The sequence below is a fragment of the Ictalurus furcatus genome, chromosome 1, assembly GCF_023375685.1.
Source record: "Ictalurus furcatus strain D&B chromosome 1, Billie_1.0, whole genome shotgun sequence".
NCBI lineage: Eukaryota > Metazoa > Chordata > Actinopteri > Siluriformes > Ictaluridae > Ictalurus > Ictalurus furcatus.
The window spans coordinates 18,635,969-18,659,991 of record NC_071255.1 but is presented as its reverse complement, the minus strand read 5'-3'; the positions used below and the strand labels follow the sequence as shown (position 1 = coordinate 18,659,991).

The 24,023-nt window shown below is 40.0% G+C and overlaps 1 protein-coding gene across 16 annotated transcripts in view; it reads right to left on the bottom strand.

Annotated features, from left to right (window-relative positions):
* ulk4 (unc-51 like kinase 4) overlaps positions 1 to 24,023 on the bottom strand; it is a 125,872-nt gene that overhangs the window by 31,252 nt on the left and 70,597 nt on the right. For 15 of the 16 annotated variants that reach the window (XR_008386543.1, XR_008386542.1, XR_008386544.1 and 12 more), the window contains exons 31-34: positions 18,310 to 18,358; positions 13,129 to 13,234; positions 6,784 to 6,950; positions 4,967 to 5,056 (exon numbers count right to left, since the gene is read on the bottom strand). Coding sequence is in view for 5 of the 16 variants with exons in the window: in XM_053630673.1 (XP_053486648.1) it covers positions 4,967 to 5,056; positions 6,784 to 6,950; positions 13,129 to 13,234; positions 18,310 to 18,358 (412 nt within the window). In the remaining 11 variants the exon portion in view is untranslated. Of the gene's footprint in view, positions 1 to 4,966; positions 5,057 to 6,783; positions 6,951 to 13,128; positions 13,235 to 18,309; positions 18,359 to 24,023 lie in introns of those variants that run through there. The other variant, XR_008386551.1, reaches the window with a different exon arrangement.

Here is a 24,023-nt window from a genome sequence, read left to right as displayed (position 1 = left end):
AGATAGCAAAAAAATTTATTTTCTATTTTGGCACTGGCAAAGACTGTTACTATATATACATATATAAATAAAAAAAGTTGTTCACATTGCTGCAGGGGTCTGTGCTGTTGCTAATGTAAAGGTAGCCTTCTGGCCACTTTCAGTTTAAGCTGTTTCTGCTTGTGAGTCAGGTAGCCATTTTTAGCTTAGTGTCACTATGGAGATGTAAACTGTATCATGATTCCCACAGCTTTCTTTATAAAGAAATCACAGCAACTGATCTCTGGTAAGAAAGAAAAAAACTCTTAAAACTGTCCTACCCACTTTTATACTATTCATTTTCATAGAGTTTTCAATTTAACTTGAGCAATTCCCCTTAAGAATAACGTGGTGAGTAGAGTGCTGGAACGGCTGGTAATCTGTAGGTCAGATGTTGGATTACTAGAGCTTGTCGGTTCAAATCCCTCAGACAATCATAAATGAGGATGATTATTATAACACTTGATCTAATCCAACATTAGTTCATATTCACCACACTGGTAGAGAAGAACACTGGCTTATTTTGGAATTTTAAATGGTTCGCTTTATAGTTTGTAGATATCATATAGGTCTACTAACTCTGGTAATATTCGTTTGAATGGCTTCCGAATGCACAGGACGAAAATATCTCAAGACTAACTCAAGGGTGAAAATAAAAAAAAGGTTTTCAATCACTAATAATCTGAATTTAGCTTCTCAACCTCAAACGTAATTTCTGAGCCCAAGCTGAACCAATCAAATAGGTTTGATTACAATCTCTTGCTCTCAAATACAAAAACAATTACCTCTCTCTCATTGTTTCTCAAACTTTCATGTTTTTCTTCTATTTTGGACCCATTTTTTTGCGGTCAATTCATATCCAGATGCAAGTTGTACAATTATGTCTGAATTCATGACATATTTATGAATGAAGAAAACACCCATCTTGGTGCATCTCAAGTATTACTTGATTTGACAGAATGAAAAAACTTGTATTTAAAAGTCCAGGAAGAAATTATCCAGTCATTTCCCCCAACAGTCATCTGGCTATGAAGACTAGTGATTTATAGTAAGTATAGTGTGGTTTGTAAGTAATTTGACAGTATCAGTCCTGTCTTTATTTCTATACAACATATTACATTTAAAATGTAATAATGACTAAGATTAGAATGCAGATTGTCCAGTTATTTATCTCTATTATGTGAACCGTAATGGTTTTAAAGGTTTAACATAATCGCTTATTATACACAGAACCCTATATCTGAAGCCTGACCTTTAAATAATTGGACAGTTTTAGATGTGGAATGTTGCTATAATTTGTCTCTAAGTATGAGTAGTAATTCTGACAGTTTTCTTTCCTTTTTTTTTTTTGCCAAGGACTGTTTAATGTACAGTGCAGTCCATCAGTTATTTTGTCTCTTAATTTGAGAGGACCATAAATAATTGGACACATTAGCATAATCTTACAGAAGCTCAGCATCTTCCCTGGTAATGCTAAAAGTTGATTATAGCTCAAAACTCTGAATTATGTTTCACATATATGGCACTGCATCCCTTTCCTTTGACTCTACCAAACAGACAAAATATAATTTATAATTTTCAAAATATACATCAAAACATTTTTGGCACTTTTTAACAAAGAATGAGCTTGAGGTTCTGGCTTATGAATGGTCTTTTTAAAATGCAATCTGTTTGCCCCCCACCCCTTAGAGAGACATTCTGTTCATCTGTTCCTAGGGCGTCATCCACTCTTGAACACACACACACATACACACACACACACACACACACACACACACACACACACACACACACACACACACACACACACACACTAACGTTCTGCATAATCCTCTCTGTTTTCACACAAAGGAGCAGACAGAGGAAACGTCACAGGGAGTCCAGAGCCCTCATCCACTGGAAGTGGCTGTGACTTACAGGCAGAGCAGTAAGCCCTGTCTGTTACACACAGTCCTCACACACCTCACCAAGAGAACATGAGGATGCCTGGTGGTGTTGGGATGAATGTGGGGCTGAGTGCGTATGTATGAAAGCTCATAGCTGGTTGTTATGCCCCTGCTGAAAGAGCTGGTCTGGCCGCAGGAGTGTTTAGAAAAATGGTGTATGATTCCAGCCATCCACACACACACTGAGGGTAAACAGAGCGCCCATGATGCATGGCCCTGAGTGGGTGACACTGCCTTCTCCACACAGAGCTTTAGCGCTGCTGCCCTGTGGGCTTCTTCCTTCATGCCATCTGTGAGATTTATACAGCATAGAGCAATGCTATGCAGACACCAGAGTGCCTCATTTCTATATCTTCTGAAAAGCATTCTCCTTTGCTCTTTCACTTCTCTCTTTAGCGATCTCTTAAACCAGTGGTTCTCAAACTGGAGGCCGTGGCCCTCTGGGAGGCCGCCAGATGGTGTCTGGGGGCCGAACATTAGGGGTAGAACATTCTCTTTTTTTGTTTAAATAACCTGTATGTTAGTTGGGACTGGGAACCTTTGAACCATGATGTACATAAAAATGAGAAATATTAATAAATGAAATATTATATACATACATACACATATTTATATATTTATACGCAGCACACTAAGACAGACATACAATGATATACTAGTGTACAGTACTGTTAGCCACACATTGATAAAACCTAAGACCATTTAAAATTTATAAGTTTTTAAATAGAGGGTGCAGAGTCTCTTGGCTGAGAAAGTTAATACAGAAGAGCCTAGCGTGAAAAAAACGAAATTGCAAAAATTCGACAAGTCTAGTGGGCCATATAGGGAAGCACCCTACACAAGGGGGGCCTCACACTGAAAAAGTTTGAGAACCATTGTCTTAAACATACAGCCAAACACATGATTCAGTGCTATAAAACAACATGTACCCATAAAATCTGTGCATGTATGTATTATCAACCAATCCCCGTTTTTAAAAGTTGAACATGCCATTATGTTTTGGTATCCACACCAATGCACTCTCAAGACTATGAAAGGCATATGAATATGAATAACCATTCAAAATTCATTATGCATTTATTATTGCCAATGAAATACAATATATTCTACAATGTCTTAGCACTTTCCATTAGGTAGATGAAGGGTAATAATTCTGAATAATGAATGGCTCAGAGACACAGATGGATTATTCTAAAAAGGCCACTCTAAGATGCGGTTAATGCAGTTAAAATGACTAATCTTTAAAATGTGATCACACAGTTATAAATCTTACAACAACTATGTGGATCATCACTAGAAAATGGATTTCATATTAACAATGTTTTTTTTGTTTTTGTTTCAGGAAGCCTGAATGTCAGTGGGCCACACTGAGAGCAGGTGTAATCTGTAATGAAGAACATTATATTATTACATTATATTATTAGACAGTTTTTGAACTGAAATTAAGAACAGATCCATATACGTACGTGCATGACATTTATGGAACTTATTCATTTTTAAGTGCAGCTTGCAAACATTTTCTGTAAGTACTAAGCAAACGCAGAGGATATATAAAGTCACGAATACTAAAATAAGCTTTGCTTTGTGTGGGGATAAATCCCACGAGAGACACTGGATATTGTGAGTCAGGAGTATTTGTTGAATATTAATTCCAACAAATCTAACATGGTTATTTTATTAGGAGATGCTTTTGCAGACAGTAATGAAATACATTACTAGTAGCGGAAGAGAGCACAAAAACAAAACCACCTGTAAGCATCATCAACTATCAATTATTTATCCTTCCTTATCTCATGTAACTGCTTTACCCCTCTGACTCATAAATATACTCTTGTAAAATGCTTTCTCGTATTCCACCAGAATCTCCTGATACTGGTGATCAGGTGCATCCTGCATACACAAATATGAAAGCAGCTGACCAGATCACGGATGGTCATGTGACCTGCCAATTGGTTGTCAGGGCCCAGTGGAGCAGCTTAACATCGTTTCTAGCAACGCTAGCACATGACATAACAGCCTGCAGCATGCCAATGGCTCTCTCCCTTGCTCCTTGTGACACTCGAGGCATTACGGAAGGCGCTGGAAATTAAGCATGGCCTTTTCCAGCACTGACCTAAACTTGAACATGCATTTTCAAATATGACATGATTAAACTCTCCTAGCTGGACCTTATTACAGAAAGGTACACAGAACTTTTGTGGGACTGGAAAACTGTAATTCCTCAAGCTGATACTGGTTCAACACACAATCAAAGTCAATTTCTGTGAAACTATAGTTTTCCTTTTTAGGTTTTTTTTCCTAAAAAAAAAAAAAAAACCTACACTCTTTTTAAACGTTTTATAGACCCAACACCTGAGCAGCACACTAGCCTTGAGGTCAGGATGTCAAAGATAAAGAGTGGTTTTGAGACATAACTGGCCACAAACTGAGAAAAAAAGTGAATCATCTGCTCACTATTAGCGCTGTCATTTATCTTCTTTCCCTCCCATGTTGTTGTTCGGTTCCTCTTTTTTTTTGTATTAGTGAAAGGTGTTAGATTAGCATTCGAGGTTGGCAGACAAGCCATGTTAATCAGTAAAGGTTAATGAGTTTTGGACCCAGTTGATACTCTGCACCACTGCCTCCATTTTATTTATTTAATTCTACATCTAGGACCATATTTTCTTTTCCCAAGTCTCAATATACAAGTCTGGTTTCTTAATGCATGCTCGAGTAGCAGTTTTTTCTTGCATACATTTTCACACACACACACACACACACACACACACACACACACACACACACACACACACACACACACACACACACACAAAATGATCAGTGTACTAGCTAAATAAGGTTATACTTACATCAACCCCTAACCAACTGAAACCTCAGTAACAAGGTAAATCCTTTGGCTCATTTCATTTTTCAAATAAAAGAATAAAAGATATAATTCACACACATATGGACACAAAGATGCACAAAAACACACATACACGGACACACACACGCACACTGACCATTTGAATAAGAAGGTTGATGAGATCAGTGAGTGGCTTGTTGATGAGTAGGAGCTTTTCTGCTGCTTCATTGTCTTCTTTACTGTTAGACTTTAGGAAAGGACAGAAAGACTTATTATATATATACAGTGTGTGCTAATACAGTACAGTGTTAACACTCCTCATATTAGTATATATGTATATACTGTTAGCACTTTGCTGGTGTGTAAAGGTTTAACTGAGCAAACTAATAACACTACCAAAAAAGAGAACACTTGTCTGTATTCGGAGGAAGAGTTGTTGAAGGGGACACTATTTTTAACTGAACTGATTTTTTACCAGAGACGCTGCACTGCCCACTGCTGCTGTTACACTAAAATGTTTGCAGCACACAGTCTACCACCAATCACATGAAAAACAATAACAAACTCCCACTCTATTAGTGGAGCTGTCAGCAAGACATACTTAAGTTTCATGAGCAGGAAAACAGAGGCAGGGAGAGGGAGGGAGGGAGAGAGGGAAAGAGAGAGAGAGAGAGAGAGAGAGAGAGAGAGAGAGAGAGAGAGAGCGAGGAAAAGTGGTGGTTTAAAATAGACACAAACAACACAAAACACTCTGAAAATGTGCACAGCAGCAGCCGGAGAGAGAGAGGTGCTAAACTGAGAGTGAAGCGTCTGGTTCAGCAGAGTTCAGCTCTCTCCTGCCCAATTTCGGAGTCTTATTGCCGCTCATATTTCTGCCAAGTGTTCTGGAAATCTCTCAGAGATTGACAGTCTGCAGGCAATGTGATTATTCCCAACAGACACTTGGTCATATCGAATGCAGCATTTTCTCAATTAAATTTCCCTCATCCATTTCAAATATTAATGACGGCTCGAGACGGCGACTAGGAAACTAGGCAGGAGAAGGAGAACGAGGAAAGAAAAGGATGTGGGACACAGACAGAGAAAGGAGAGAGGCAGAGAGAGAGCAAGAGAGAGCGAGAGAGAGAGAGATGTAATAAAACTGCTAGGGAAAGCCATCTTCTCTCTTTATCATTATCACCCAAATGAATTTGCAGCCACTTTTTAATGAGCTTTGCATTTTCCGGGAAAATTGATTTCCATTACGCATTCTCCTTTTTTTCCGATGTCCGTGCATAAATATGTATGGGAACGGCATAGGACAGAAGACAAAGAGCCAGAGCTGGGTAATGAGGGCCAATGGGAAAGGCATGGTGGCCCTCCGAGGGGAGGGGGCCTTATGATTGTGCTGTGTTAGATGTCCAACTTCACTGTACTCTTTCCCATGAGCCTGCTGGAGACACCATGCGCAGGTGCACACAGCACCATCTGAGCTCCAGAAAACAACCTATAGAGGCTGAGCATAAACATATGCACATGCGTATCTGTATGTATGAGTAACCACAGGCATATCTCACCTAGTAACGTGCGAGCTCGGTTCAGCTACTAACATGTGGTGTATAGTTCTCACAGCTGGAGAGGATGACAACAGCGGCTCGGAGTGGGAGCGCGACAACCACGGTGATAATTCTATTCTAGTCTTATCTGCATGCCAGGTGTCATTGCATAACAATGTAATCGTCAGCTAGGAGAGGACCCAGACATGAACCCCCTAACAGCACGCCTAGGGCGACAGAGGCAGAGAGAGACTTCCCTAAGGGTGAGAGAAAGAGAGAGAGAGAAGGGAAAGGAGAGCTGATGCTAGACAGCGACAGAGTGAAAGATGTTTACTGATCAGAGAAAGTAAGAGGGAATGGCATGTCAGAGTGAAGAGAGAACGAAACCGTGTGCGAGTGTGAAAATGTGCGTGAGAGTCTGGTGAGCAAGCACTCTTACCTGTACAGCCAGTCGGACCACAGCAGAGAGGTGTTTGAGCAGGCAGTAGATGATGTCCAGCAGGGACAGCAGTAGAGCACAACAGCTCTTCACTCTGCATCTCTCTTCTTTCTCCAGATACAATGCTGCGTACTCCATGAACACACCACACACCAGCTCTATTACACCTACAGAGTCATACACTTTTGTTATTCACACATGACCATATACTGTCATATGCACAGGACCGATACAATATCAAGTGTTTACTGTGTTTATGCAAAGTGTCAATATGAATGACCCAGTCTTCTTATAGTCACCACTTCTGAGTTCACAAGTTGTGAAGCAAGGTTAACATTTTTCAGTAAGAAGGTAGCTTGTTATATGGTCCATGCTAAGTGTAAATACTAGGGGTGTATACCTCTCTCATCGTATTGTGTCTTCCACACAATACGATGCAATTTTAATTCTTAACGCAGCAGTTTGATATTTGCTGACATCACTGAAACGGCTACAATACAATATGATACAATTTCCTAGCCTCCGATTGATATGTGACCAACTTTCTGCAGAATCTGGAATAGGCCTACCGTTAATTCACGAAAGATGACAAGCATCAGCGTTATGGGCAAATCACCGTGTTCTGCTAAATTAGCTACATATCAGTTCACTAGAAATTAATATTTTTTTTACCTACCAGTTGTCTGTCCTTTTTTGATAGTATAATCGATTTATGATAAATTATAATGAATAATAATCTAATTATAATAAATTATAATTTATTTATAATAATTTATTTATGATTGCTTTCTCAATTCTGATCATCAAAACCCTAGAAATTACAGTGTCATTATCATCATAGAGATGAAAATGGGGCAGTGGTAGCTTGACGGTTAAGGCTAGTGATTGGAAGGTCGGGGGTTCAAGCCCCAGCACTGGGAAGCTGCCCCTGTTGGGCGCTTGAGCGAGGTCCTTAACCCTCTTTGCTTCAGGGGCGCTGTATCATAGCTGACCCTGTGCTCTGACCCAAACCTCCTAACATGCTGGGATATGCGAAGAAAATAGTTTCATTGTGCTGCATATGTCAAAAATACTCATTATATAGTATTTCCTTAGACATTTACCGACACATCTGAAGGAAACGTTGATATTATTGACAGTTTTGTCTTGTTTCCACTGTCACTACAGCGTTCTGTAGTCTAAATGACATGCTATCTAGCTAAATTATTAGCCTCAATCGTTCGCTGGCTTTCCTGTTCAGCGCCCATATTGCCCAGTTGTTGCCTAGCAACAGTGTTCTCACGACTTTAACCACTTGAAAGGCAAGTGCATCGTGTTCACCTTCTCATGTCAAAAGTACAAATTCATAAATTAAATATGAACACAAAAGACATTCATCTCTCATCTGCAGACCTCAACAACAGCTAGATATCATACGATTGGCACTGCAGTAGCTTTTATTAATTTATAGAAGAAGTACAAACAGTTCTTTTTTGACTTTCAAGCTTACTGTTATTGCGCACTCACTAACTATACTGACCTATGAAAAGTATGAAACACAAGATAAAAATCCTCTTAAAGCTATGAATTCCATTCAACAGTCCTCTATACAATAACACTGGGCTACCAGTCATGAAATGCCTTTTCCCTCTCCCTCCAAACCAATTATAAGGCTCCTGAAAGATATCATCTTTCATCATAGGACGTGGAACCTTTGCCGCGTTCTCTGCCTAGTAGCCTTTTTTTTTCTTCTTTATTGCTCGCACTGACATTGTTGAAATATTAACAGCACATGAATAATCTGTTCATCTTGAAATAATAACTTCTCCTATCTCATGCTCCGCTACGTTCTAGCTGTCACCTCGGATCACGGGAGCCACTTGAACTGTAGCACTCGAACTGCGATGATTCTGAATGCACGCACAACCCACATCCCCATGACCAGAGAAGCAAAGCTGAAGTACTTCCATGACCACAGGCTGGGAAGAGCTTTATGAGGAGGCTTCACCCACTCAATGAAAGGGCAGATGTTAGATCAGAAGATGCTACATCTAAAGAGGAGCTACCCTCCAGGCAAAAAAAGGTTTATGTTGAAACATTGCTGGTTGTCAGCTCAGATGTGAAATCAGTGAAGCCAACTAGATACAGTCTGGAGAAAGTTAAACGGATAATAAAAAAAAACCTGAAGAATAAATTTGATGAAACATTACAAGACACTGCACAAAACTGAAGCAAACCAGCAACAGAAGAGTCGATCAAATCTGTGCATACTCAAGATCCATAGAATGGATGTGCATAGTCAATGTGGTTCCATGAAAAATGTACAGCATGCACACATGTAGTGGTGGCGTACACCACTACATACACCACTACATGTATGTGCATGCTGTACATTTTCAATTCAATTTTATTTCTATAGTGCTGTTAACAATGGACATTCTCACAAAGCAGATTTATAGAAATAAGTACATTCAGGATATATATTTTAAATGTATGAATGTATCCCTATTGAGCAAGCCAGAGGCGACGGTGGCAAAGAAAAACTCCCTGAGACGATATGAGGAAGAAACCTTGAGAGGAACCAGATTCAAAGGGAACTCATCCTCATCTGGGTGAGGATCCCTTCTATAACTGTGTACTGCATACTCAAATAGTACAGTTGTGTAACCAGGAAATTCATTATAGTTTTCACATGAAGTCTGTTTTCTTGAACTTATCCACTGTTCACTGATGGAGACTTGACTGCAAAAATGTTCATGGCAATTGCAGTCCTAAAGCCATCTTCATGGTTTTTAAGTGGTTCCGTCCTCAGTAATCTGAATGATCTTCAGGCTGTCCTTGTGGGGCCATCCTCAAACCAAGTAATGTGTGCTTAATTGCAGCTCAACAGCTTTAAAAGTGAGGCTCAGGTTTATGTGTATATGTTTTTATGTGCAAGCTGAGTTGTGATGGGAGTTCAATCCTGAATTGAGCATGTGTGCAGAAGTCTCTACTTTTTTTTTTTTTTTGCTTATAAGTGATGCAGTGTAGTAGCTGCCTCTGCTCAGACACATATTATAATTGCCCAGCTGTATGAGCATTTGTAGACAATGTCTTCCCCAGTGCTAAACAGACTCCAAAAGTGAGAATAAAATAAAAAAGTGCATCTCAAAGAAGCCACAATTAAGTTACAGCAAGTTACAATACAACAAATGCTAGAACACTGCAGGAAGACTGTAGGAAATTACTTTTACAAGGCTCCAAAGCCTGAAAGCACAAAATATTTATGCTTACAGTTGTAGAATTGCATTTGAGAATATTTTCTGGCATTAATTTACTGCCTGTACTTCCAGTCAAATGATTCATGCAAATGATACGTTAAGCTGTAGACACTCCGTGAAGTATGCAAAACAAACAAGTCAGCAGTTCACAATTCACCAGAAAGCAATTTTTTTTCTCAGCGCTGCAGTCCGTGAGCAAAAATATGTCAAAAGAATGCAAGATACAAAAGTGAAATTCGGCACCTCATATATAAATGCGTGAACGGTGGCTCAGAGGGCATTGTGCCAGCCCAATTTTCATTAGAAAATCAAAGGGCTGGAGCCTGACTCGTTGTTTCTAAATGAAGCGGCAAAGCAGTTTTCCCTCCTGCATTAGAAATAAGGAAAAAAGAAGAGAGGCAGGCAGGACTCATAGAGCCTGTCTATTCCTTCTCTCTCTCCCTCAGGGATCTTATCATTCACACAGGCAAATCTCACCAATTATAAAACTCATCTCCCTTTCGATATATCTCCCTCCCTTCTTTCCTCACTATCCCCCTCCTACCCCTTCCTCTCGTTCCAACACACCGTTAACACAGTTCTTCCTTTTCTACCATTTTCTACCTCTCATGCACTTCTAGTCCCTTTCTTTTCTTTCTTCGCCACTTTTTCACTTCACTTCGCTTCCTCTCTTAAGGCTGCGTCCCACATCCACAGCTTTCTAGTCACACCTAAAAGGACCAATTATAGCATGCTTCCTCTGCTTACTCCCCTTCTCCAGCGGCACTGTGGAAAGTAGCCAGTGTTTGCGAGATAGCGCTAATTGTCAGGGTTCTATTTAGTGCTGGGTCAGGCCTTCCTGAGAGGGGGGGGAGCTGATAAGGTGCGTAATGATGGTAACCGAATGAAGTGACCTGCATGTGACCCTGCGCTGTAATGAGTGGAGACAGCCCCCCCTTACTGAAGCGCTCACTGGGGAAGAGGATTGAAGCGTTCCTACTGATGTGGTGAAACATTCTATACACACCAAAATGAGAAAACAGGCAATTACAGTCTAGGATGTGGATATGTTTGAGGTTTGGATATGTGTGAATTCATGCAGAATTCACACTGTGCTCTGAAACACGTTATATTGCTTCCTATGCTTTTCTTCCATTTTGCTTTAATAAAACCATTCTACTGCTAAGCTGAATGACAGAAGATTGACAGTATATAAAAGATTTCAAGCAAGAGCCATTTATCTAAACCTCCCATTGTGCTGAGCTTGTATTGTAAGGCCATTAAATAAATATCTTTACTTTCTGACAATATACCCTCCTGGACTGTTTAACATTCACAAGAAATACCTCAAAATCTCTCCACTTCTTCCTTCGCCTTTCCCTCTCCAATGACCTAATCACACTGAGAGGTAAAAATTTTCCCCCTATGACTTCATGTCCATTCTTCAGTAATGCATACATCAGTGAATGTCTCAGTGGAATAATACCGGTAGAGTAATGATTCAACTATGCCTCTGCTAGACACTGCCTTGGCAGTATTTCCTGCCTGTGTTTGTGTTAGCTGAAGCTCTTTTTTCCCCCCAAGGTGATTCTCTCATTCTGCAGGGTGTTAAATGTAGTGTGTGTGTGTCAGTCTCTGACTCATCTCTTCAAGCTTGGAACAAACATAGAACACACACACACGCACGCACACATCTCAGCATCGGACTTGCTCCATCGCAGCGCTAACGGGCTAATGGAGAACCAGCAGCGCCCTACTGCTAGCAGAAGCACACAGGGCTAACTGTCTACATGAGAATGGCTAAAGGAATCCATCACTCAATAATTCAGCATAGGGAGCAAGGAGCAGGATGCAGGGAAGCTGAGGCCGAGCATGCCAGGTATTCGGTGGTTGAAAACAACAATACAACTGTGAGAGACGCAAAGAAATCAGATTTCAATGCCTATAGATGAGACAGAGAGTAAGAGAGCTATTCAGTGTTTGGGTAGATTGCATTAGATGACAGGAGAGAGAGAGAGAGAGACAGACAGAGCGAGAGCGTGTCCGAGGCCATAGTAGAGGACGAGGGGGAGAGCTTAACAACTGAGATGCGGGCTGCCGGGCCAAGCCCACACACATAAGCACACTGATAAAAGGACTGCTGTCTGACAGTACCTCTCAAAAATCCAGAGGAACACCCTCACCCTTTACCATCAATCACTGAGAACCAAGAAAAGTAGCCCACGCTGCATTCACTCACTCATACACACACACACACACACACACACACACACACACACACACACACACAGACCAAGCACTCAGAGTGAGTGGGGCCTGATAATGGAATGAAAACACACTCAAGCAAGCAAAAGAAGAGCAGCCCTCTGAATACAGACCCTTTTCCTATGTGTACACGGCCCACTAGAATTATTAGCAACCTACATACAAACGAGAAAAAATGACTGTATAAATAAACATTATACACACACAACAACTAAGAATTTCCATTCAAACAACCAAACAACTCAAATGAAAACCCTGCGGTCTATCTATCCATCAATGTTCTGTACCGCTTATCCTACACAGGGTCACAGGAAACTGGAGCCTATTGCAGGGAACTTGGGACATGAGGTGGGGGACACCCTGGACGGGGTGCCAATCCATTGCAGGGCATAAACACACACACACTCCCATTCACACACTACGGATTTGGAAATGCCAATCAGCCTACAACGCATGTCTTTGGACTGGGGGAGGAAATTAGAGAACCCAGAAGAAACCCCCGAAGCACGGTTAGAACATGCAAACTCCATACACACACAAGGCAGAGGTAGGAATCGAACCCCCAAACCTGGAGGTGCGAAGCAAATATGCTAACCACTAAGCCACTGTGCCCTCACCCTCTGGTCTGAACTGAAAAATATAAACGAGCGTGAATTGTTCTGCATGGAGGAGCAGACCAAGATCCTTCTACAAGTGTCTTGAACCTTATTACAGGAACAGCCTGTGTGATGACCCTGAATGTCTGAGCTAGATGTATTTAGTGAATTTTGATGTAGGGTGCCAATAATTCTGGAGGGCACTGCATGTCCATGTCTTTTCTGAGGCAACCATTACTGAGATCAGTTGCAGTGGCATAAATCACCTTGCTGGTAGAAAAGTTGAAAGTCTGTGTCCTTCAGTCCGATCAGATTAGCGAGGATGGCTATAGCATTCTGCATGGTGCCACCAAGGATGTTACTCTGATGCGCCTATGGGAACAAATAGGAACAGTTAGGGGGGGTTTAATCAAGTGCTCCTGGTAAATAACAAAGGCACTAAAGGAGCAAAAGTTAATAACAATAATAATATAATTAATTAAAATTCTAATTAAGCTCCCGCTGTTTAAGCATGTCATTATTACTGACAGTGCAAGCAAAATAATTTAGAAATGCCTGACCCAGCTCAATCAACCTTTCCTTTACAAACACTTCTGAAGCATTTTTATGGATTTGTCAGTGCTTGGCCATGGACTTCAAAAACCATTGTCATAAACAATAGGATCTTCAAAAATATGAGTTATTGCAGTTAGTAGTTACCAGCTTATGACTGTAGAGAGAAAAAATTGGGTGCAGCCAAGAGTAATTGGCTTTGTCATGCTTCTTATCCCTACTGCTCATCACCTTTACTCAAAGCAGAACCTAAAGTTTCAGGAAAAAGCCAGGAGATATTCAAAGGCGAAGGCAGTTGGAGTCTTAGTGAAGACCTATGCCCTTATGCTGAGGTTGTGGAGATGGTCTGATCATGTAATAGGCTTGGGGTCAACAGCTGATTAGAAGCAAAATGAGTAGCCAAAGCTTCTAGGCAAGAAACTATAAAAAATGATAGGAGGGAAAATCAATTTTAAGTTTTAATTAGAGGCCTATGTGAAGCTAAGAAGAGAAAGAGAGGAGAGGGGGCAAAAGAGGGCACTTAACATAGCAAGTCTAAAAGTCAGAGACATCTCTGAAAAGCCCCAGCCACAGGTAGTGAAGGAATCTTTAGAGGTCAGAAACTACTGCTTTTCCTGCTTAGTTTGTGCCTGGATTCAGGTGACGGATGGTATGCATGAGTAATCAAACCCTTAGACCATAATTTAACATATACTCAGACAGATAAGAAGGAGATACTCAGTGTCCAGACTGTCTAACTAATCAACCGGTAATTCAAAAAACTAGTCGACTAGTCATCTTTTTAATAGTTACAGCAACAACTTAATCAGGACATGCCTATTTTTAGGCTTTTTTATTAAATCATTTAAAGGCCAATAAACAACAGTAAAAACCCATCAAACTGCATTTCAGCTAACAGTCATACAGAGGCTACAGCCTCAACGCTATACTGCTAAACAGGAAAATCAATCAATCAATGCAATAACTGCAAAAGAATACATCTGCATATCATCTGACACTGTTTAAAAACCATCAGACACTTCTAACACTTGACGAGAGGTGTGCAACAGGACTGGGAACCTGGGACATGGAAGTGTATTGGACATGCATTTACTGTGTCTGGTGTGAACTGAGATTTATTTATACATTCACCTTTAGTAACTGCTTTGTCCTGCTTTGTATGTTTACTGAAATATCACATATTACAAATATGGGATTGGTTCCTTGGGAGTCTGAGGGAATGGGATTAAAACACATTTCTGTACACACCTCTACACTTAACATTAAATGTGATAAATTGATAACATTCTATTATAACAAATGAATACCCCCCCCCCCCCCCGCGCTTTCTTGCATAGTATAATAGACTGTAGAATTAATCAAAGTACATTTAACTTGCTTTCTACGACCCCATCTATGCAACCCCTAGAGCATTTGATTGTTTTGTTGCCCAATACACACACTTTACATAGTGCAGGTATATTTTACTGTGCTAAATCAGACAAAAATATTAAATGCATGACAGTGCTTTAATCCATAAAAACTCCTAAATACAGAAATCTTGTCTTGAGCTGTGAGCTCAGTGTTGAATATGCATTCTCCTCACACTGACAGTTACAGTAAAAGTAGTTTTATTTCTTCCTCAGAAAATGTGTGCAAGTGGCTACATTTTTCCTCTCAGCTCGTAGAAACATCAGTGTTCTCGCTCTCTCTTTAGAGTGATCCGTACTGTCAGGTGACATCATATTCAACAGAAGCCCAAGGCACACAGAGACAGAGGCAGAGTATGTTACTCTGGAGTGTACAAAGCTCACAAAAAAGTCTGATGTAGGATCGGTGTAGTGAGTTAACAGTTACAGCCACAACCACAGACAGAAGATAAAATATTTTAAAACAATGTACTGAATCTGTGGCAATTTAGCGGTGTATATGCTGACATTTAATTTCATTAAGACAAAAAAAATCCTTGCCTTGATGATGATTTGTTTTGTTTTTTTGGTAAGACATAATTTTGGTATTTTTTTTTCCTTTGTAATGATGAATTTTGCATTTAAATAATCCCCCCATGCCACGCTTGAAATTCATTAGGTCTGTTTTGCTGTTATTTAATTTGGCAGTGAACATCCATCACATATTCCCATACGAGGCCTGCCAAAATGCAAGGATGTAATAACAGTGGATTTCCACAGAGCTATTCACATCTACTTAAGTGACTTTTTCACAGTGGCATTTTGGATAAGGAGCAGCTTGGGCACTGCGCTCTTAAAATGTGCACTGCTAACAGTGGATTGAGGCCAGAGGAGGTTGACTGTTGACAGAGACTGGGAGTTTCTCTCTAATGAGAATGGAACCTTCTGCACAAGACGTCTCAGATCTCTACTCCATTAAGTCTGCAAGCCAATTACACATTACGCTTTGATGGGTCAGTCCCGACTGCTTCATTTACATAATAACTCAAGAGTAAGGTGGAAATCCAACTATTTAAAACCCACTCTAAAAAACCCTGGTTTTACACGGCCAATATTCTATTTCCCTTCACAGATGTATAAGCAGTGTACATGTATGTAAGTAACGTGGCAGAATTCTGTAAATTAGCACCAAGTAGTAATAATGAATAATGAAGTGCAGACCCACTAAAGATCATATGGTCATCTTTAGTCAGCAGGTCATACATACAGTTGCAATCAAAATGATTCAACCCCCATTGCAAATCAGATTTACTGTCAAAATTTACAGACTTTACAGACAAAATAGAAAAATTTTGAAATTTTTTTTTTGAAAAAATTAGACAAAATTTACAGACAAAAAAGAGTGCAGTATCAGAGGAAGGTCATTTGCAATGTTATTCCAAGCAGAACCAGCCCTGCCAAAATTATAAGGCAATCTTTCATAGTACAATGATGACTGAGACCCTGGATCCGCTGCAGAATTGACCATTGGGGACAGGACGGTATCTGACATGTGAGCATGGAAAATACATTCAAATAAGAAGAACAAGTAATAATTGAATAATTGAAGTCTTTTAAGCAGGCATTTGAATTTCTTTTGTGTTTGATGTGCTTTAAGATTTAAAAATATAGTTGGATAGTTGGAATCTTAATTCTTTTTCATTATTATTAATTTATTTTTTTGCTCAGACTGGTACAGCACTATTAATGTTGAATTAGCATAATTTAAAAATCTACTTTTAAAATAAATAGAGCGCTAACAAAAGAACTCATCTGGGAGTTTTTAAAAGTTACTTGAGAGCCTTTTATAACCAAACAGAAGCATTAGTAAAACATGAATGAGCACAGCTGAAGTTGCATGTGTGCTCGAAGATGGTAAGAAGGAAGTAAATCACCTGAAGATATGCACAGTTTATATGGAACACACACACATACACACACACACACAGGTCACGTTAACCTCACCTATACACCTGCTCATTATCCAATCAGCCAATCATGTGGCAGCAGCACAATGCATAAATTCATGCAGAAACAGGTCAAGAGCTTCAGTTAATGTTCACATCAGAATGCCATGGGTCTTGGTGCCAGATGGGATGGCTTGAGTATTTCAGAAACTGCTGATCTCCGGGGAATTTCACACACAACAGTCTCTAGTGTTTACACAGAATGATGTGGAAAAACAAAAACATCCTCTGAGCGGAGGGTCTGCAGGGTCTGAAACACCTTGTTGAGATGAGAGAACAGAGGAGAATAACCAGATTGGTCTGAGCTGACAGAAAGTCTATAGTAACTCAAATAAGCACTCTTTATAACCGTGGTGAGCAGAAAAGCATCTCAGAACGCACAACACATCAAACCTTGAGGTAGATGGGCTACAACAGCAGAAGACTAGATCAGGTTCTACTCCTGTCAGCCAAGAACAGAAATCTGAGGCATTGATGGGCAAAAATTCATCGATACTAGACAGCTGAAGACTAGAAAAAGATCAGGTGATTTTTTCACCCTAATTTTCAACTGTCCAGTTTGGTGAGTCTGTGCCTATGATAGCCTCAGATTCTTGCTCTTGGCTGACAGGAATGGAATGCAATGTGGCCTTCTGCTTTTCCATCACCTCAAGCTTTAATGTTTTGTGCATGCGGAGATGCCTTTGTGCTCACCACGGTTGTAAAGAGTGCTTATTTGAGTTACTATAGACTTCCTGTCAGCTCAGACCATTCTGGTCATTCTCCTCTGATCTCTCTCATCAACAAGGTGTTTCCACCCACAGAACTGTTTTTTTGCTTTTAGCACCATTCTATGTAAACTCTAGAGACTGTTGTGTGTGAAAATTCCAGGAAATTTATGAAAGTTTATGAAACGCTCAAACCAGCCCTTCTGGTACCAATATCCATGCCACAATCAAAGTCACAGAGATCATACTTTTTCTTCATTCTGATGTCATTCTGATGCTTGATGTGAACATTATATGAATATCTTGACCTGCATCTGCATAATATTAGGAACTGCGCTGCTGCCGCATGATCAACTCAAAAATATTCATTTGATTTTGATGACACTATCAGTCTATAAGATTTGGAAATTGCTAAACTGTTGGCCAACTCACTACAGCTTGTACTTGTATTAGCTAGTCACTAGCAATATCTGCAGAAAAACACGTGTTGCAACAACCAAAATAACTGTTTATGTCCTGAACCATTCAAAATGTCTTCCTTTGAAAGACTTTCTCTTCACAGAGTGTGGAGCACTGTGATGCCCTGTTTCATCTGAACCACATTGAGAGACTCTCTCTCCTCAGACTCACACAAAGGCAAACCTTAAATTTCTGTAGTGAGGTATGATTCCCATAAAGTGTACAATTTTCTGGATGCTTTATTCTTTACTAAAGCTGGTTTGGGAGACCCAAGGCAATAAAGAAATCACACTAACAGAGAGAGGCTCCAGCCTAGAGGCTCTGTGAGCACTTACCGCTATGACTTCAAAGATGGCAGGCAGTAGAGGACTCTCTCTGACAAGCCTGTATTAGGGACACACACACACACACACACACACACACACACACAAACACATATACAGCATGGCATCATGTCCATAGTCTGTCTTCATTACTGTGACACTCATGCATGTATTAGGCTTTGGTACTGTATGAATGTGCTGCTGATGGCTGAAAGCTCAGACACAAAGATCACAGTCATCTAAGAAAATAACCTTTGACTAATACCTTCAGGAGAAAATAAGTGCAAGATGGGTGAAACAGTGGATGAGAGAAAATTAGGGGGAGAAAGAGAGAGAGAGAGAGAGAGAGAGAGTGAAAGAGAGGTAGGGGGAGAGTTTTCTATAAGGCTTGGCACTGAGAAGTAATGTGAATCTTTATTGAAAATGACTTCGCTCACACTGTTATTGATTAAGCCCTTTGATTCACAGCCAATTACCATATGTATGTAAAGGCCTTCAAAGGAGAACGCCACAATACTGGGTGAAAATGAGTGCTAGATTGAATGAAATTAGTTAAAGGGTCACTCTCTGAATATTAATCATGATGCTTGCCTTGCACTAAACAATGATATACTGCATGGCTGAGAAGCATTGTCCATTCTCCTCATGACATGTCTTTGGCACTGGCTATGCGCTAAGGCACAAAAGAGAACAGCTCAACACCTGATACAAAGCCTGCTCTGAAGCATGTCATACTACTGAATGAATGGAAAGTAAAGACATAGTCATACAAATGTCAGCGGAGCTAAATATTTATTATACACATGTGGCTAACAAAAAATCCTAGCAGGTGGCAAGAACAAAAAAACTGAATCTTACCACACAAACCCTAGCACATGTCAGTGGTCAGGACAAAAAAAATATATTTGTGTAACTGCAATCTGAAAAAAATGTCTGAGCGTATACGTTAATTTCCCGTTACAAAAGTCCAGTCCATGTACACAGTATGTTGCACATAATAATAACCTGCCTACAACTGTAGTGAGAGATATTTACTGCTGATTATATGAGGTTATATTATATGAAATATTAAATTATATTTGCAAGCATCTGAGCATCAGTATGCATACTTTGGGGGGGGGGGGGTTATACAATACAATAGCCTATATATTGAAAGAAAACATACACACAATCCATCCTGTGCTTTTACAATTAACACCGAACTGCAAAACACTTGTTAAAAAATGATAACAAAAAGCATGTTCCACATTTTTGTATATTTAACTCATTTTCAATCATCATCAGTCTGATCAACAGTCTGATTCACATAGACAGTTCATGTGATATCGTCAATTTGCATGTATCCGCAGCAGGTTATTGCCACTGCAGCTTTCAGGTTGCTCCTGTATCAGTGTAGCAATGGATCAAAAATCTTAAATGCTACATTTAGATGTTGGCAGCCCTGCATACGATATGAAGATTGAAGGCTTTTGGCGATTTCAAACTTTCCTCCTCCAAAATCCCTAAATTAGACCAATGGACTACAATATTTATTTAATCTATATTTAATCTGTATAGATATGAACTATTATTATATAATCAGCTAAAAATACATAAATAACCAAATTTGGCTTGTAACCTTTTCATAAGGATAGACCACACAAGTACTATTCCTCAACACCTGAGTATCATAATGATCAATGAGAAATGAATGTGCTGATTAATATTAGAGAGCAGCTCTTTGCCCTTTCTCCTTTGTTTGAACCAAAGAACTCATCTATCTGCCATCCTTCTCATAACACACCATCATTTACCAGCACCAACTTACACCAAGGGGCACAGTTGCAATTTCTCACCCACACACATACAGGACAGCAGAGCTGATGAATGGGACTACTTTATCTTCCTGTCAGTGAGAGAGAAGGGAAGCTTGATGGCTGACTTTCCTCTATATTGTGCACTGTATGCCTGTCTGTAGTTTGATTGCACTCCATTAGTTCTTTAAAGGGTAAGCAACCCATGAGTCAGTGTCCATATATCTTGCTCAACAACTACATGTTTACAGAAGCAAACAGGATCAAGTGGAAGGTTGTGACAGGAAGGGATATATCTGTATACAATATTCAGCCCAACGATCTTCCCACTACATCAGCAGTGGTACACATGGCACACGTTGATGAGCTGCACTACAGAGGAAGTAGCATTGGGACAAGCAAAGAACATATATATCAAAATTATGATGAACTTCTGAGTTGGTATTTTTTATTTTGGTTCAAACTTTGGTTCAAAGTTGGTCTATGTTCACTTTGGTAAGTGCTTTTACATTACTTCACTACACCTATGCTTCATTACTTCTAAGTTTAATTTCTCCTTAATACGACATTAGCTGCACTTACATGGACAACAATAATCCACTCTTAATCCGATTAAGACCATACTCTAATTAAGAAACTACCATGTAAACAGCAATTTTTACTTACCTTAATCTAATTAAGGTCATAATCGAAGTAAGCAATAATCTAATTAAGACAGGTGGAGTACTCCTGTTTTAGTCGCATTATGGACGTGTAGTAGTGTCATGTAAACACCTTAATCACATTATGAACGTCGTGTGGGAGTTTTCACCGCATTTTGCGACAGGACACGATCACACACGGCAGTTTTACGTTTTACGGAGAACAAGAGAGTTCGGCTGTGTCCCAAATCGCATACTTTCCTATTATAGGCCTGTAGTGGGGAAAAATACATGTATCTCGGCTACTATATAGATGGTAGCTACGCGATTTGGGACACACCAACCGCTTCAAGCAGTTGTCTATTAGCACGTATAGCATGACAAATAATTAACTGCACTTAAAGCGTTTGTAAAAAAAAAAAATAAAAACACCCAAAACAGTATATGGTACCATAACGAAGAGGAACTGTATACGTTAAATTCTGGAGGGACGTCGGACGGTGTGGCTCGGTGACGTAATTACGCGGGCTGTTAATCTAATTATGTTCTAAAACATGTAAAACAAGAACATGACAGGAGTATTCTAAAAGCGACTCATGTAAACACCGTAATCACATTATTATCTTACTCAGATTAAGGTCAATAATTAGATTACTGCTGTCCATGTAAACGTAGTCATTGAGAAAACAGTGAGTGAGTGAGAAAAGAAGCTCTTGTTCTTTTGGGGTTTTTTTTGAGCTAACAACAAAATCTAACTGATATCCCTTATGTTTGAGATTTACAAAATATTTTTTGTCCTTTTAAAGGACATTTGGAGACATTGAGTTACCAATATCTCTCTGTGATGTCAGCATGGCACACAAGTGCTAACTGTTCACAGAAACAGCATCGACCAAAAAATTAGCACCGAATCACTAATAAATCACAAATATAAACATATTTACTGTGTTTCTCAGTCGAGGTTTCCTTTAATCATGACTGGATGGTTGGATGTTGTCTCTGGATAATGAGGTTTAAACATAGGTAATTTGTCAACAATGATCAACAAACAATCATTTTTAGTGAGTGTTAATAGCATGACAAGTCAAACACCACTAAATTACCAAGAAAATTCGTCATATTCATGCCAAGGCAGTTTCAATGTCCTCTTTTTACTCCGTCTTATTTCAGTAATGTTAGTGCCGTGGTGGGTCTTACAACCCTGAGCACATCACATTTCCATTAACCCCTCTATTAAAACGAGATTTGGTGCAGCCCTGATTTCAGCTGTGCAACATGGTAAAGCAGCATTTTCATGGAAACGTGACGTGCAGATTGGCATTTACACAGGTAAATGTCAGGCTGTATACTGTCTAGTATCTAATGGGAGAATGAACACAATCTCCATGGCTGCATAGAACATTTTGATGGGATTGGTAATCAGATGGGGAGGAATGCCGGGGAGTAAATGGTTACCATTTCTCTTTTTAATTCTTATAAGAGCACACAACAACTATGACATTTAGTAGCAGTCACGCTTTCGTGGTGCTTACATGTAGAGTGCATGCTGTCCAAACTATTACTGTCCATTCACTCCAAATACTATTCTTATGGTATAAATCCATGCATCCTCTGTACTCAAATAACAAATAAGCACAGGAAAAACGTCAGGCAAAAAAGCTGGCTGTTGAAATTCCTAAGCATACAAGTAAGCATACACTACAAAAACATACATTTAGAATCACACTTAACACGAATTAATGAATAACTGCGTACAGCAACCTAGGCAGTATGTTTTAAACTATTTTAGATTAAGGAGGGAGATGCACCATCCATCCATCCATCTTCTATACGGCTTAATCCTTTTCAGGGTCATGGGGTACCTCGAGCCTATTCCAAGGAGCATCGGGCACAAGGCGGGGTACACCCTTGACAGGGTGCCAATCCATCGCAGGGCATACTCACATGCACAATCACACACCCATTCATACATTGCGGACACTTTGGACAATCAGCCTACCATGCATGTTTTTGAACTGGGGGAGGAAACCGGAGGAAACCCCCGCAGCACGGGGAGAACATGCAAACTCCGCCCACACAGGGCCATGGTGGGAATCGAACCCCCGACCCTGGAAGTGTGCTAACCACTAAGCCACCGTGCACCCATGGAGATGCACCAATCCCACTTTTTCTAATTTCCATGGGATTCTGTTATTGGAGTATGGGCTAATACTCAGACCTGACTTGCAAGTTTCTGTTGCCATGTTGCGCAAAGCAATGTCAGCAAGCACATGCTCTCTACTTTTGTCTACATTTACGTCTGATACAAGATCTGTTGAGTCACTAAAATATGTCAAACCTGATCCGGTACTGATCCAGCATTTCAGATTGGGTGTTTTGTAGCATTCTGAGTGTTTCGTAATTTTGACCTAGTTTGTGATTTCGTATCATGCCTTTCTGATGTTGCGTCACATCAGGTTCCTTACATTGACATGCAGTGAATATCACCATAGAATAGATGACTAAGTAATGACATATTCTATAGTGGCAAAGTTTAATGAGCATTTTCACACATTAGCAAATTGGTTTCATACATGGCAGAAACCAAACAGAAATTTGCTCTGTTGTGGAACATGCACTGCTAAGGCCTGTGATTCAGACACCCCTTCCACCAACCAACCCTTCTCCCTGTGATTATTTGCCTTTTTCTATCCACTTATTCCACTGTCCATTTTCAGACACACTACAGCCAAGTGCTACTGTGTTGCCATCAGAGGTTGGCAGGTGAAACTGCCAAACCCACACAATGAAAGTGTTCAGTCTCACACCACACAGCTCAGATGCTCAATGTCTCCGTCACACACACACAAACACACACACGACACCTCCACAACCTGCTCGCCACGGATGCAATCTGTTCCACACACACCTTGTCCAGTCTAATAAGACTCCAACAGGCGGTCTTCACAAATCTGTATGCCACTGTGCACAAGAGCTTGTCTCACAAAAGCCCAGAGCTATAACCCATAGTTTTATACCTGAACTGGCCATGTAGTTAATAACTAAATTAATAGGTTTTAATGCACAAGAAAAGCAACATCTCATTAACTACATCCCCAATAGTGTACCATGTACAAAATATAAGCAACACTAAATAACTCTAATAAATGGTTCTTCATCACTTACTTAAAAGTAAATCACATTTAGAACAGCCTGCATGAGGGCAAAAGTAGCTGACAGTTCTTTATAATTGGAAAGTTTGAACTGTTAGCCAGACTGATAATGAAGGGAAGACCATGCTTGTGCACAGAAC